The following is a 13344-nucleotide window of genomic DNA, read 5'->3' as shown; positions in this document are numbered from 1 at the left end:
GTAGGACGTAAATATTTTGGATCCAAAACAGTATTAATCTTTCTCCATACAGTACGATGGCTGTCACTGCCAGAAATGTTGAGTTTTCTTTCATTACTAAATATAACTTTCTTTCAAAAGTAATTGGTCTTCAATTAATGAGTTTTTGCAAACTTTAAATGCTTTACCTGAATTTGCAAGTTGATGGACGGTTTATTTCTAACAATGTGGCTTTTATAGCCATCTTGTCTGATGGTATTTCGCACAGTTTCAGCGCTTAATTTTTGCCTATGATTTGAGAAGTTTCTGCAGCAAGGTGGGAGAACCATATGGTCGCAGCAATCTAAAGGAAAGTCGTATAAATTTGGGTTTAGACGGAAATTCCCTTTTCCAGCAGGTCAGCGACCCCAGATAGAATGCACGTAACGTCAAAATATGGTGTCTTTTTCATTGTATACAGCAGTTACACACACTACCACAGTACTCCAACATCAATGCGATAAAATATTCGTGGGCTATACTCGAAAAAGTGGCCCAAAAACACAAAATTTAATTCAAAACCTATTTAAAACAAGTGTTGCAAGAAGAATAGGATAAAATATCTTCAGATACCGCCAGAAATGGGTCGAATCGGTACCATGACGTTTAGCCATTATAGGATCCAAAAGAGATGCAACTTAAAAGTGACACTTTGCTTCTATGCGAGATGGTGGAAAAATTTCATTGGTGTACTCTCAACTTTTTGAGGCAAAAATCTGAGAATGTTTATTTAAAATGCTTCTAAAAATTTTCAATTTAGAAGTTTTTCGTTGATTTTTCTTTATTTTTACTCTAAATTAAACCATTTGTTATGGGTAAAAATAAAAACCCGTTTGCTCTTCTTGGTAAAGTGTTATTTATATTGAAACTCAGATTTATCAAATAAAAGTAAGCTGTACTCTCAATTGTTTGAGCCACTGTATGTATTATCCGTTTTAAATATCAAATTTATTATCCAATTTAAAATAGTAATTTTTTAATGTCAAAATACCTGATATAAAAGTTGATAATATTTAACACTTTTAGAACTTCATAATTCGACACTTCGGTTTAAAAATATGATTTTTATTTTATTCCTTAAAATGAGATATTTTAGTAGAACAACAGCAATTGTTACATTTAATTGTATAATTTTATTACACAATTTTTATGCTGCTCGTTTTTAGAATTTAACGAATTTAAATAAAGATTTTTAGTTTAACAATTATATTATCTTTATTGTATCCTTGAGCTAAATAATTATATTGTAAAATCATATAAAATAATAATTAGTTTATAAATTGTTTAATAATGAATTAAATAATTAATTAGTGGAAAATTTCCGAAAAACTTTTGATGTGAATGGATCAGTTTTATTGTGTGTAATATAACATTTATTTAATGGAAATGCACTTTACCATTTATTATTGGCGATTCAGAAGAATTGACTTGATCGGTCGGTGCTTGGATTTCAAAGAAATATTAATAAAACTTATGTTAATTTTGCAATATTCTTATTGAAACGAAATAAAAAAAAATATCTGATCGAAACATCACAATTTAAAACCTCCTTTTTAAATGTAGTTTTCTTAAAAATTATAATTATTTTAATTATACTTATTTTTAAAATTTTTAATCCTTTTAAATGTTTTAAGTGGATTAACCACATTAATAATGTGACGATTTCTTTGTATAATTTTCATTCTTTTTATTCACACATTACATACTAACAGGTAAAACGATTTACGAAATTAATATCAAACATAATAAATTTGCTTTTCTTCTTTGTTTTAATATGCTTGATATACCGTAAACACTTGATTTAAATAACTTTGCAAATAAGAACAAAATTTGATTCCTATTCTCGTATTTTCTCCACACGTCTAAATGAGATTTTTTCACTTATCCGATCCATTTTTGTGAGGAATTTATTCTCTGAATATAGCATTCACGTGATATGATTACTTTATATAATATAACTGTGATATTCTTTTTAAAATTTTATTTATAATGTAGTCTGCTACTTAAAAATGACACTTTCACCACATTTAATCCATTAAACCAACGAGTTATATTTCTGTATCCGCAGAATTAACACTTTCAGCTTCATTTTGAGTTTATAAAAACTTAAAATAAATCACAATTTTTCAGTACTTAGTCGCTTTTCGATTTAATGTACACGTGCAAGGTTATAGAAGTTGACATTTGTATTCAAACCCCAACCGTCTTTTCTATGGAAATTTCAAAATTCAGTCCGGTCTCTCTTCTTTATTAGTATTTTGTAGTTCTAATATTTCTTTTATGTATAATTTGGTAGTTATTTATGGCTGAACTTTTTTTTTTTGCAATGTTTTGGAAAGTATAAAATGTTTATAAATATTCTGAATACTCTGATGTTTGGAAAGTATAAAACCGTTTAAGAATACTCAGAAGAAATACAGATTGAGAATATCAAAGCTGATATCGTCTTTGATGTCATTTTCAATAAATCTATTTTCTAAATTCTACGATATGCATGCCTTAAATATTAGATAGCAGATTTTAAAAACGGATATTCCCCCAAAATTGAAGAAAAAATAAGTAACTCCTAAAAGACGCAAATGTGGAAAATTTAAATCTGACTAAAAAACTAAATCGTTCCAAAATTAATCAACTCTGCAATTTTTTCTCTTTTTTTTTCTGCTCCAAGTATTTAACATACCATTATAGCAATATTACAATGGTTTTTCGATTTTATTTTAACGTTCTGGCCTCATTATGTTATATTCTACAATAATAAGCAAAATTTATGAAAAATTTAAACATCTTAAGTCTTAGTTCAAAATGCAATAACTATTTGAGTAAGTGATTTTATATGTATATGTAAAATATTTCTTTTATGACAGAATCTATACACTTCTGACTGCCTTTTAAGAACGTCGTGAATTTCGTCTTTACCTCATTAAAAATCGACTTTTCAATGATCATTCTCTTATTTTATCTATTTCAAGTGTTTCTAAGACCATAAAAGAAACAACTGCATACATTCCACATCCCTTCATATTTTTTTTTATAAAAAACTCTATCCAATTTACCTTTGCTCTTTGTTTTAATAACATAAAAGTATTTTTAAAGTGGAAATATATTTGAAACGAAATATTTTTGCTAGCTCTTCATTGTGTAGCAGATTCTTTGTAGTCGTAATTCCTTTCCCTTTGCCTGTAATTACATGTCCTTTGTATTTAAGTCGTTCACCAGCGACTCATATTATCTTATTTCTTTATCTTGCAGATATTTTGTGAGTATTTTCTTATTTTCGTTCTCGGTCAGTTTAAAAAAAAAGAAAAAAAAACTTCTTCAGCAATAAAACACTGAATTTATAGATGTAGATCGATTTTAATAACGTTACATTGAAAAATATTATTCTGTTTTCAGATTTTCGAAATTTTATATTTTTGTTTCCTCATTTGCTTGGCAAAATATTTAATTGGAATTTTCTGAAATATTTTACATATTTGTTGCATTGAAGTTTTGCTGAATATCGAAAGCTTAATACACTGAGAGTCGAATACAGATGAAATTTATATTGCTCAGATAATTTCTTTTTGATTTCTCAGATATTTCTTTTATAAATTCACCGAAATGTAAATGTACAATTTCTTTTGTCTCTGATTTCAGAAACGAATCTAATAGCCAAAAAAATGTTAGAATACATTTTTCAATATTTACACTCTTGAAATATCATTTTTTGTATGATGGAAAGCGATAATATAAATATAGTGAGTAACGTGACAACATTATAGACTTAATTATTATTCTTTCAATCGTTATTGCATAGTCGGAATGATTTTTTTTTTATTTTTTTTTTTACAATTTGTTTGTTTTTGAAGTCTATGGCGTATACATCAAATTGAAAAAAAATGGAAGGAAAAAAATCTTTAGTGTTCAAAGCCTGACTATATTGCACTAAAAACAAATTTAAAATATTAGATGTACAGAAGATTTAATATTTTATAATATCACTAAATTAGAAAGACAATCGGTTCATGATGTTGGATAATAACAAATGATTAAAGAAGCGGTTAAAGAATTGTCAGCACACGAGCAAAATACAACTGTAACAAGTTGAAGGGTTAAATTAGAATAAAAAGCTGTAAAACGAACATGCAGTGATGAAGGTAGTAAATTTATTAGAAAATAGGATATAAAATATTTTTGAAAGTTAAAATCAATTAATTTTCTAAGCTAATAGTTATATTAAAAAAATCTAAAAACACACGACATTTTTGATGTTATTTTTCAAGATGTCTGTAAATTATTTATTTGATAAAGATCTGTTATAAATAATATAAAACAAGAGATGGAAAAAAAAAGACTTGTCGAATTTCAAGTAGCAGATTCAAGAAACTGCTAAGCATTTGCGGTGTCACAGTAACTGTTTTGTGTAGGAATTTATTTTCTTCATTCGTCACACTGCAACCCTCTGCATCATAAATTTGACTCTACAGATATTATCAAAAAAAGGAATCGAATAGTGGGTATAAGGAAGAACCTTAGGGAGCATCCCTGCTAATTCACGAACCTGGGAATGCTTCTGAAAGGTAATAGCATTAAATTGAAAAAAAGTAATTTATTCGAATTTAATGAAAATCCTTGATGCTAAAATATGCTAAACATTCGGTCTATCGAAATGTTTTAGGCATCTTTTAATTGATTATTCCGTGGCAAAAGCTTATTAGATTTACATTTGGATGCTTTTTAAAATTGAAATAAAAGTTCTTTTGATGTATCTGCCACATTTTTTGATTAGAATCAGACGCACACAATCAAATCTAAAGCATCCTAAATCAGACTCCATTTAAAATGCTTCCAGTAACTCTACACCTTTTTTTTTTTTTTTTTGATAACACGTTAAAAAGTTTGTAGAAGGCTTCCTCCAACAAGATGGATAATTAAACAGTTTTCCATATAGCAAAATTTAGCAAACTTGGATATATATTTATCATACAGCATCAAACCTTGATGCTAATATGATTGGGCTAATTACCTTAGTGCCGTATGGAGCATAGAACGAATGAATCGCGTTGCTGGAAGTTTGATTGTACAAGTCTTTGCAAGATTTTGAACTAAAATTTTTAGAATAAATAACGAATCTCAAAATTTTTCGATGCATATATATGATATATTAGATATTTCATTTAAAATGGTGATCGTGTGAAGATCCATAACAGATGTATTAACAAATTTCCATCATGAATACTCATCCCACCCCCCCTTCTCCGAATAACGAGGTGTTCGCTCGTACAAATTTAATGAAAAACAGGCTTTCCATTTCTCTATATATTTCAATTAAAATGGTAATCGTATAAAAATCCTGACATATATACTAACAAATTTTTATTGTAAATACTCGGGTTTTTGTTTTGTTTTTTTACTACAGAAAGAATGAACAAGAAATGTTTCCAATGACAATTATACAATATACTGTTAATAAGGTTTGATATCAGTTCAAAATATTGTATGATAAAATTCTCGAAATGCCCACCTTTGCATAGCGGTCACCCCTCTCAACGACCACTTTGACTTGGCGCAGAAGTTTAGGTCCATGGACTAAATACTACACCTCCTCGAAAAGTCCATTATAACCTCTCTGAGCAACAAAGTGTTCACTCGTTCAGATTCACCGAAGCACAAGCGTTCCATTTCCCTGGCCACCTTTAATTAAAAGAATGATTAATCAAAACTAATGCAAATAAAATTTAAATTGTTATTCAAGTGAAATTTAATCATATTCTAAACAATATGGAAAGAAAAATGAACCCTTTCTATAGGGGTGGACGGTTCAAAGGCGATAATCACTAAACATAAAATGAGCTATTTTGGCCATAAGCGTAGCCTTTTGACATCTGAACGATGTGCAAAACTGTTTGTTTTTTTAACCTAACCAACGTGTAAAAGTGTTACATCCACGTAATTGTGGAAAATAGGATCGGTAATTTGATGATTTTTTTAATTATTAAAAGAAATAAACAGGAAATGTGCAATCTTTATTCATTCGATCGACATATGCTTTGGAAAATTGTTGATATTATTGCTCATTTCTCTATAAAAAAACCCTCGAATCGATTAGGAATTTACTTTTCCAATTAAAAGCAGAAACTGAAAAAAAATTATCCCTTTCCCCTCAACGAAAAAATCTTGAGCATACACAAAATGTACGCTTATGAATAAAAAAAAGTATGGAAAAAAGTTAGAAAATCTAATGAAGTATTCTTTTTTTTTCCAAATAAGTTTTGAAATCCAATGTGCCAGAAATAATGAATTACAGTTCATTTTAATAAATTTTAGTTTTCAACAACAGAAATCTATCAGAACAAGCGGTTTTATTTGGGATCTCGGCTATAGAGATGTTTCGTTTCGTTTAATATATAATTCACAACACCATTCAGTTCTTCTGTTTTAACTTAATCTATAGTTTTCATGAAATCTCAATGAAATGAAATGCTAATGTGTTTTTTTAAATTCTAAAAGCTAATGAGTGTTCTATCATTCAAAATATCTTATTATTTTTTTTATTTAACGTTAAGCTTTTAAAATATAACAAAAATAAATTTTGCGTCCAAATGTCAAATAAATATTGACATTTTCTGTAAAATAATTACTTATATAACAGAAACTCAATAGTTTAGGAAAGGGCTAAAAAAACTAATGTTGTTTTTATATGGAAGAGGAAGCATTTACGCTCTTGAAATATTAGAGAAAGACAGTCTGATTCCATACACAGTCTATATAAAAATACATATTTTTAAATATTTTTCAAAAAACAAAATTCATACATACTTTTTTTTTACAAATCAATCTATTATTTGTCCTTTTATATCGTCTACATCAAAAACTTTGAAACAGTGTTTGTTCATGGTATAGCTAACTGAATGACCACTTTTCATTTTCCAACATAACATTATACTCATTTTTTTTTCATGTTTCATTCAGCTAGTAAATGATATAAATAATATTTATTAAGTAATATAAATGATAATATTTACTCGCCTATGACTTTCAAAATGTTTTACGATAAAATTGCTTTAAAAAGTAATTCCGCATTCAATTTCCATGCAACTTAATAATAATTTATAAAATTTATTCAAAGTTTTTTGTATATTTAAATAAATTCTATTTCAACTGATTGTCTCTTTAAATAATGTATTTTAAAAGTTTAATCCCGGAGTTTCGCGTGTTTTAAATTTATTCAATATTTGTCACCATAAGAAACTTTAAAATTATGTGAATAAAATTCTTTACGCAAAATTTTCTTTGTTAAAGTTATAATATTTTGATTATCTTGTCACGAGCATCTCTTTCTTTAGGCATTTCCAATATGCTGGCGTTGTTCGGAAACAATGCTTCCTCTGGTGGGGAATTTAAACAAAATCTTATTATCATAGCATTGGCTGATTAATATCAACAAACATTGGCTTTTGTCGAAAGCTTTTCATATTATTAATGTACAGTAAATTTTATGGTTGAATGTGCTATCATTTAACAGTCCGTAAACATTCTTAAATTGTTTTCGATTAATCTTTCATTTTGTACTTTAAAGAATTGATTGTTACATACAATATTATTTTCTACCTAATAACAGAGACAGTAGAAATTTTTTTCGTAATAAAATTTTTCCTATGTGTCATTCATTACATTATTTCTTTTAAAGGAAATTTCGAAGTGTGTTACATAGTGAGAGTCGATGAGTGGTAGTGATTTTTGAAGAATTTATATAATACACTTGTGGATCATCTAATTTTTAGATTTAATTTTAATACTTATCGCCGTCATAGACAATCAGTTTTCTCAGAAATATCTTGAATTTTTTAAATAAATTTTTAAAATGAAATTAACTTCATTTCCTTACCTTCTATTTTTAAACAAAGTATTATTTTCCCAAATGCATAAATTTCCTCGACGCAGTCGGATATTTCTGAGCTCTGCTCTTATTGGGAAAAATAAAAGATTCTTAATAATAATTCTTGGGGATTATTAATTATCAGTATTGACTGTTATATTTATATTTGCTTAAATTTGAGAAATATCTCGTTCTTAATTCTCACCATATAGTTAAAAATAAAATGAACTAGTAAAATGGCAATTAAATATATAATCTCAGGAACTCCTGTTAATATGGAGTAAAAGACCATGGATATAAATCTTGCCGTTCGTTAAGCTAGTGTAATGTAAAAATTGAGTTGACATTTATTAAAAATTGTTTTTACGGAATTTTTAATCTGTACGCACACCTTGACGAATAACCTTGAAATGACTATGTTTCATCTAATGCATTTATAAACTTTTATTTAAAGCCCTGATACCAAAAAGTGATTTTTTAAAAAAAATTAAGATATTGTAATTGAATGAATAGAGGTATGAATTATTGAATAGTCATAGTAAAATCAGGGAATCTTTTCTACAATTTTCCGAATCTTTATTAACATTTATTTCAACCAGTATCTGACTATTATATGAAATTCATAATTATTTTATTCAGTGAACATATTTATAAAAGAAGAAAAGCACAATTGTTTCACTGAAGAAGTTTCATTCAAAATAATTCCTCTTCACATATCTCAGTTATGTGGTTTGACTTTGAATTTAAAAGTATAAAATCATGCAGTTTAAATTCTTTTCACCTAATCCAGGAGACTCTGTGCTGACACGAACTTTCAGCTAATCAATGAAACTGGCAGCATTAAAACTCTAGTAACGATGGCATTATTGATTTACTTTAAATCAATTATTGATTGCTCGTCTTTTGCATACATTATTGAGTTACCTTGATTTATTTTAATAATGAAAAAAATAAAATTCCGGAGAGAGAAGTTGTAGAGTTTTGTTATTGAATAATTAAAATTCATGAAGAAGAGTTCAGAAGATAAATTTTCGAAGATTGAATTAATTTTTAACTAATTCTTCAGAAAAGTAATCGTGACTTACAGCAGTGTTAGATAATGGAACAAGATTAGTTGGAGCGATTCGAATTTGGTCTCTAATTATTTTCTCCTGCCTTTGAATTCCCTCTTAACATTATAGTAAAATATCATATTCATTTTCAGTAATTCGAAATCGGAACTAAAAATCGTTTTAAAAAGTATTAATTTTTTTAATGGCTTTCTTTGGCAAATTATGTCTGTACTTTGTATACTAGATGAACTTAGGTGAACAATTTTTTAAGTTCTTAGTTCCGACGAGGATTTTATTTCTGTACAGTATATTCAATCAAACAGCCAATTAAAGTTCATCTTTTTTTAAATATATTAAATATAGATATTATGGTTGATTTTGAAATTTTATTGTGCAAATGCTGCATTAATAGTTATGTATTATTATAGTTACTAAAGTTAGTTACTCATATGCTGAAATCACTATTTTATAATTATTGAAAATTATAATAATATTTGTAATTATTAAAAATGCTTATTATTTATTTACTATTTATCAAAACTCATAAAAGTAGAAAATAAATCTTTACCACCATTAGTAGCTTAAAAATAGTCATTTTCTTTTGCTGTATTCGTTTCTATCAAGTTTTTCTTAAATTTTAAGGAAAATGATATCGTTGTAATAATTACTGCCATTTCCGAATTAATTACGCCCCTTTCTATTGCTTAATAGATTATTGGCTTATCAATAACAGGTTTAACGAATTAAAAAAAAATGCGTGCCGTGTTGACTTCAACAGTCTATGAAAGAAGTTAATAGCGGACTTATAATTGTCAAAGTGATTTTTTTTTTCAATATTTTCGAAAATTATTGAACATTTTTTTCTTAATTTCAGACATTTTAACTACTTTATAATTTATATTTTTTTATTAAAATCTACATTAATTGATTGCAAGTTCTTTTTTTTTTCCATTGGTGCACTTTCCTCCCACCGAAAAACAGTAGTTGGCCATTAATTATTTAAGTATTAAATTTTATGACCACTTGTTTCAGAATTCCACGGGAACCCTTGTCTAATACCCGCCAAAAGTCGAGCAATCGCACGCTGAGCGATTATACCGGCCTCCTCGATCGTACTACGATTTTCTTTATTCAAAGGGGATGGGCCGAGCAGGCGCAGACGATATTACCGGTCCGTCCGCTCGCCGACCCCCGCTACGCTGAGCCGCGGTCGGTGCAGTGCTTGACTGCCGCCGAGGACGGCCGACCGTGGGAGGTTCGACGCTCAACCCCCCTACTCTGGATTATCTCCGATGAGGGACTGTCATCGCTGTTACCTCAAAAATTAATTATGCTTTTATTATCGTCTGCGTCAATGAGTGGATATTTTTTCTTACCACCCCCACCGAAAAAAAATAATTTTTACTTTTGCGCGTTTCTTGTGTGTTCTATTCCACGTGGGTGCGAAAATTTCGCTGTAACATCCAATTTTTTATAAAGAATTATAAAAAAAAATATATATATCATCGTCATCCGAATTTACTGACAAACGCACACGACGAGCTCTACTGCCCTTGCAACGAATTCCGTTATAACGAATGGATCTGTGATAAAGATGTTCATAGAGCAAGAGAGAACTTGGATAATATGTCTACATATCTGCGAGTTGTATCCTTTGAATTTTGTTTGAATTTTTCTTTGCAGGTTCTATGTGTGTACTCTACTTCTAGATGAATCCACTAGTCTTCAAGATGTCTTTTTATCGTCTAAGTGTCATCTTCTTCTTACTTGTCTCTGAGTGTTTTCATATTTGCATATCTGATGGTGAGTACCCTTTTAATTCATGTGTATTTTTTTTGAAGCTTTGTGTACGTATTTTTCTTAAAAAAATATTTATCATGCATATGTAGCAGAATTGGTTGAAAGTTTTGCTGAAGAGTTAAACTTCGTATAAAATTTTAGATTGATGAAAATCTGGTGACATTTCGCAACTTTATCAAAATGCTTTTTTTTTGTTTCTTAATAATTTATAATAAAAATACAAGAATAGTAATATATAGTAGAATAGTTATATATATTATGGATTAAAAAAATATAAAATTATTTATAGTATTTACAGGAAATTAAGAAACGTTTGAGGGCAACACATCGCAAACAGTTTGACCTTTTGAACTTTCTTCAATTTTCAGACTGAAAAAAAAGCATCTATTTTGTTATATTATTTTTTTTTCTAATTATTATTAATTTTTATTTTATTCTACGTATTATTTTAAAGTATTTCTTAATAGAAGAAATTTATTTAGATGTTTAATTGTGTATAAGGACTTGTTTAGAATCGAGGGAAACAAAATTAATAAATAGAAAATTTTACAAAATTAACTTAATTAATTTTAAAATTCCTTAATTAGAAATTAATTTAACATTTATAAATCTCAAAAAACCAGATAATAAAGATATACATTATTCTTTATGATTGACGATGCGGTTTTTCGCTATGAAATAAAGATATGTTTTATTTATTTTTATCTATGGCTTATTGAAATTAAGAACTACTATACATTTTAAAAAATAGAGTTCTAACTATTCAGCTCAGAAAAAATTAATTCGAAATTAAAAATTAATTAGTGTAGAGTAATATTACATTACAGACATGTATTGAAAATTAACTAATTAAATTTATTCAATCTCGATTTTAACTTAAATATTTACCTTAGAAATGATTCATTGTCAAAAAAAATTATCTAATCTAAATTCCAATGTCTATCTTAAGGTGATGATTAATTTAAAAATATTTAAAATAATTACAAGGACAACTTGACAAACTATGTCAAAAGTTATATAAACAAAATGCCTTTGCTTATCTTAATTTTATAATTTCCTTAAGAATATTTAAATTACAAATCAACCTGACAAACTATTCTGTGTGAAAAAATTATTTTAAATCTTGAAATAATGCCGCTTCTTATCTGAACTTTGCGACTTCTTTACATTTATTTAAGGTGATAACAATAATGGTTGTACAAATTTCTTCACCAGTATTATATAAGGCTATAGGGATAAATAAAACGTTAAGAAAATGAAGGTTTAATTACACAATAGGAAAAAAAAAATTCAGTATTCGTATTTCTCCGAATGTATTATCGAAGAACAAAGTATGTATTCTTATTATAAATTCAGAACAAACTTACATAAAAAAAATCAATATTCTAGATTTTCCTTTAAAGGAAGAAATAAGATGGTAGAGTTGTTATTCTATTTCTTGTAGTAATTTTTTTTTAATTCCTGTTTTTTTACTTTAATAGCTTTTGCGTAAATGAATTAATTATTTGTGGAAGAAAAAAACATTTTATGAATAGATTTTGGTTGCTGTTTTTTAAAGAAATTTTTTAATTCATTTTTTTCCCACAATTCCCGCAATTTTTATTGTATCGAATCTAGAACGAAACTAATATTGCTTAAAATATATTAATTTTAAAAGAAATTTTATATAGAAAATAAAAATTGTAATTCCTTTTGATTGCTTTTATCAAACATCAAATAATCAAAACCGAATACTTTATAAATTTTCTGTACAAAAGAGAGAGCTATTTTTAATTACTATTTATATGTAAAATGTGCGAAGGAACTCAGCAAAAAAACTAATTTTTATTATCCAAAGATGTAATAATGCCATCCATTAAACTGTGTAAAATCGTTTTAAAGCTATTCCAATAAGCAAGAGGTAAGTGGATTAATAAATGTGGAGGAAACTGTCTTATTAATAAACTGTTATATTAATATTTTCTCATCAGAATTTTGAATATTTGATTAATTAGGATTTACATTTCCAAATCCCGGTAATTTCAAATTTTATGTAAATGAAAATAATTAATGCTTAAAAATTAAGTTATTCATAAAAACATTAATAATTTTTTAATTTAAAAAATCGCCTAGTTTTGTTTTACTTCAATTCATGCGATTTGATTTGATATAATTCTTTATCTTGCTGGAATTTTGTTAAATTTATTTTAAAGCTGTAATCAAATGCAGAACTAGAGAAAATAGAAACAAGGGGGCTTTACACTTCTTTTATTTCCTTTTTCTAAAATTCAAAATTGCCATGTATCAAGAAAAAAATATTTATTCTTCACGAGATTTCAAATATTTGGTTAATTAAGATTTTAAAGGTTGAATCATGATAATTTCGTTTTAAACTTTACAAAAATAATTTAAACCATTAAAATTTAAATAAAGTAAAATATGTTAATTCTTAAGAACACAAAAATTTAACAGTTCAATTTGTAAAATTGTCCTATCATTTTTGTTCCATTCTAGTTAATGGGTAAAATTTCGATATAATTCTCTAGAATACGATTAATTATCTAACAAATGTAGAACCGTCAAGGTTGAAAAACGGATTCTTAACATTTCCATGGCACCTTGATAAAGAATTTTTAA

General features: G+C 27.2%; 1 protein-coding gene across 15 annotated transcripts in view; it reads left to right on the top strand.

Annotated features, from left to right (window-relative positions):
- The window catches only part of LOC129962049 (tyrosine-protein phosphatase Lar-like), a 648630-nt gene that overhangs the window by 382442 nt on the left and 252844 nt on the right, over window positions 1-13344 (top strand). For all 15 annotated transcript variants that reach the window (XM_056075746.1, XM_056075747.1, XM_056075754.1 and 12 more), the window contains one exon: window positions 10612-10731. In XM_056075746.1, coding sequence (XP_055931721.1) covers window positions 10638-10731 — 94 coding nt within the window. In that variant the 5' untranslated portion in view covers window positions 10612-10637. The remainder of the gene's footprint in view (window positions 1-10611; window positions 10732-13344) is intronic.

The sequence above is a fragment of the Argiope bruennichi genome, chromosome 2, assembly GCF_947563725.1.
Source record: "Argiope bruennichi chromosome 2, qqArgBrue1.1, whole genome shotgun sequence".
NCBI lineage: Eukaryota > Metazoa > Arthropoda > Arachnida > Araneae > Araneidae > Argiope > Argiope bruennichi.
This window is presented reverse-complemented; position numbering and strand designations above follow the sequence as displayed.